The 608-nt window shown below is 45.7% G+C and overlaps 1 protein-coding gene across 1 annotated transcript in view; it reads left to right on the top strand.

Moving 5' to 3' along the window:
• Positions 1–69: 69 nt before the first annotated feature.
• Positions 70–608, top strand: part of LOC105448351 — a gene marked incomplete at its 3' end in the record, with an annotated part of 8,344 nt that continues 7,805 nt past the window's right edge. Inside the window, exons 1-2 of the mRNA XM_011686873.1 lie at positions 70–286; positions 434–600. Coding sequence (XP_011685175.1) covers positions 244–286; positions 434–600 — 210 coding nt within the window. The remainder of the gene's footprint in view (positions 287–433; positions 601–608) is intronic.

Genomic DNA, 608 nt, shown 5'->3' with positions numbered 1-608 from the left:
CGTACACACACACATAAAGGCGATTATGGAGCTTCCGTCCATGACCAAGAAAATTCCAGCAAGTTGAGACAAATCGCGGACGGCGCATCCAAGCATATACGTGCCCTTCAGGCACTGAAGCGTCCAACGTCTCACTGGGATGATATTCTTGTATACATTTTAAGCGCTAAACTCGACACGATCACTTTGCGAGAGTGGCAGACAACATTGACGGGCACAGAGCTTCCAGTTTTGAAACAGTTCATGGACTTTATGACGCATCGTTGCCAAGTTCTTGAGGCAACAGGTAAGGCTCCTTGCATTTCTACCAAGAGCTATAACACGCGACCTCAACCACAGACAAAGCGTCAGTCAGCTTGCGCGGCAACGATCGGTTTCAAGTGTAGCTATTGTCAAGGGGAACATTCAATTTACAAGTGTAAGGATTTCTTAGCCCTTTCAGCGTCTCGCAGAATATCAGAAATACGCAGTCGAAAAATTTGCACTAATTGTCTCCGCTCTACAACGCACACAGCTAGTAAATGTCCATCAGGCAATTGTAAAACTTGCAAGGGCAAACACAGTACATTGCTACATGCAACAACTTCTACAGACTTATCAGTCCGTGA

This window comes from Wasmannia auropunctata, unplaced genomic scaffold (assembly GCF_000956235.1).
Source record: "Wasmannia auropunctata unplaced genomic scaffold, wasmannia.A_1.0 LD336088.1, whole genome shotgun sequence".
Lineage (NCBI taxonomy): Eukaryota > Metazoa > Arthropoda > Insecta > Hymenoptera > Formicidae > Wasmannia > Wasmannia auropunctata.
Note: the sequence above shows the minus strand (reverse complement) of the source record. Positions and strands in the feature narration are given on the sequence as shown.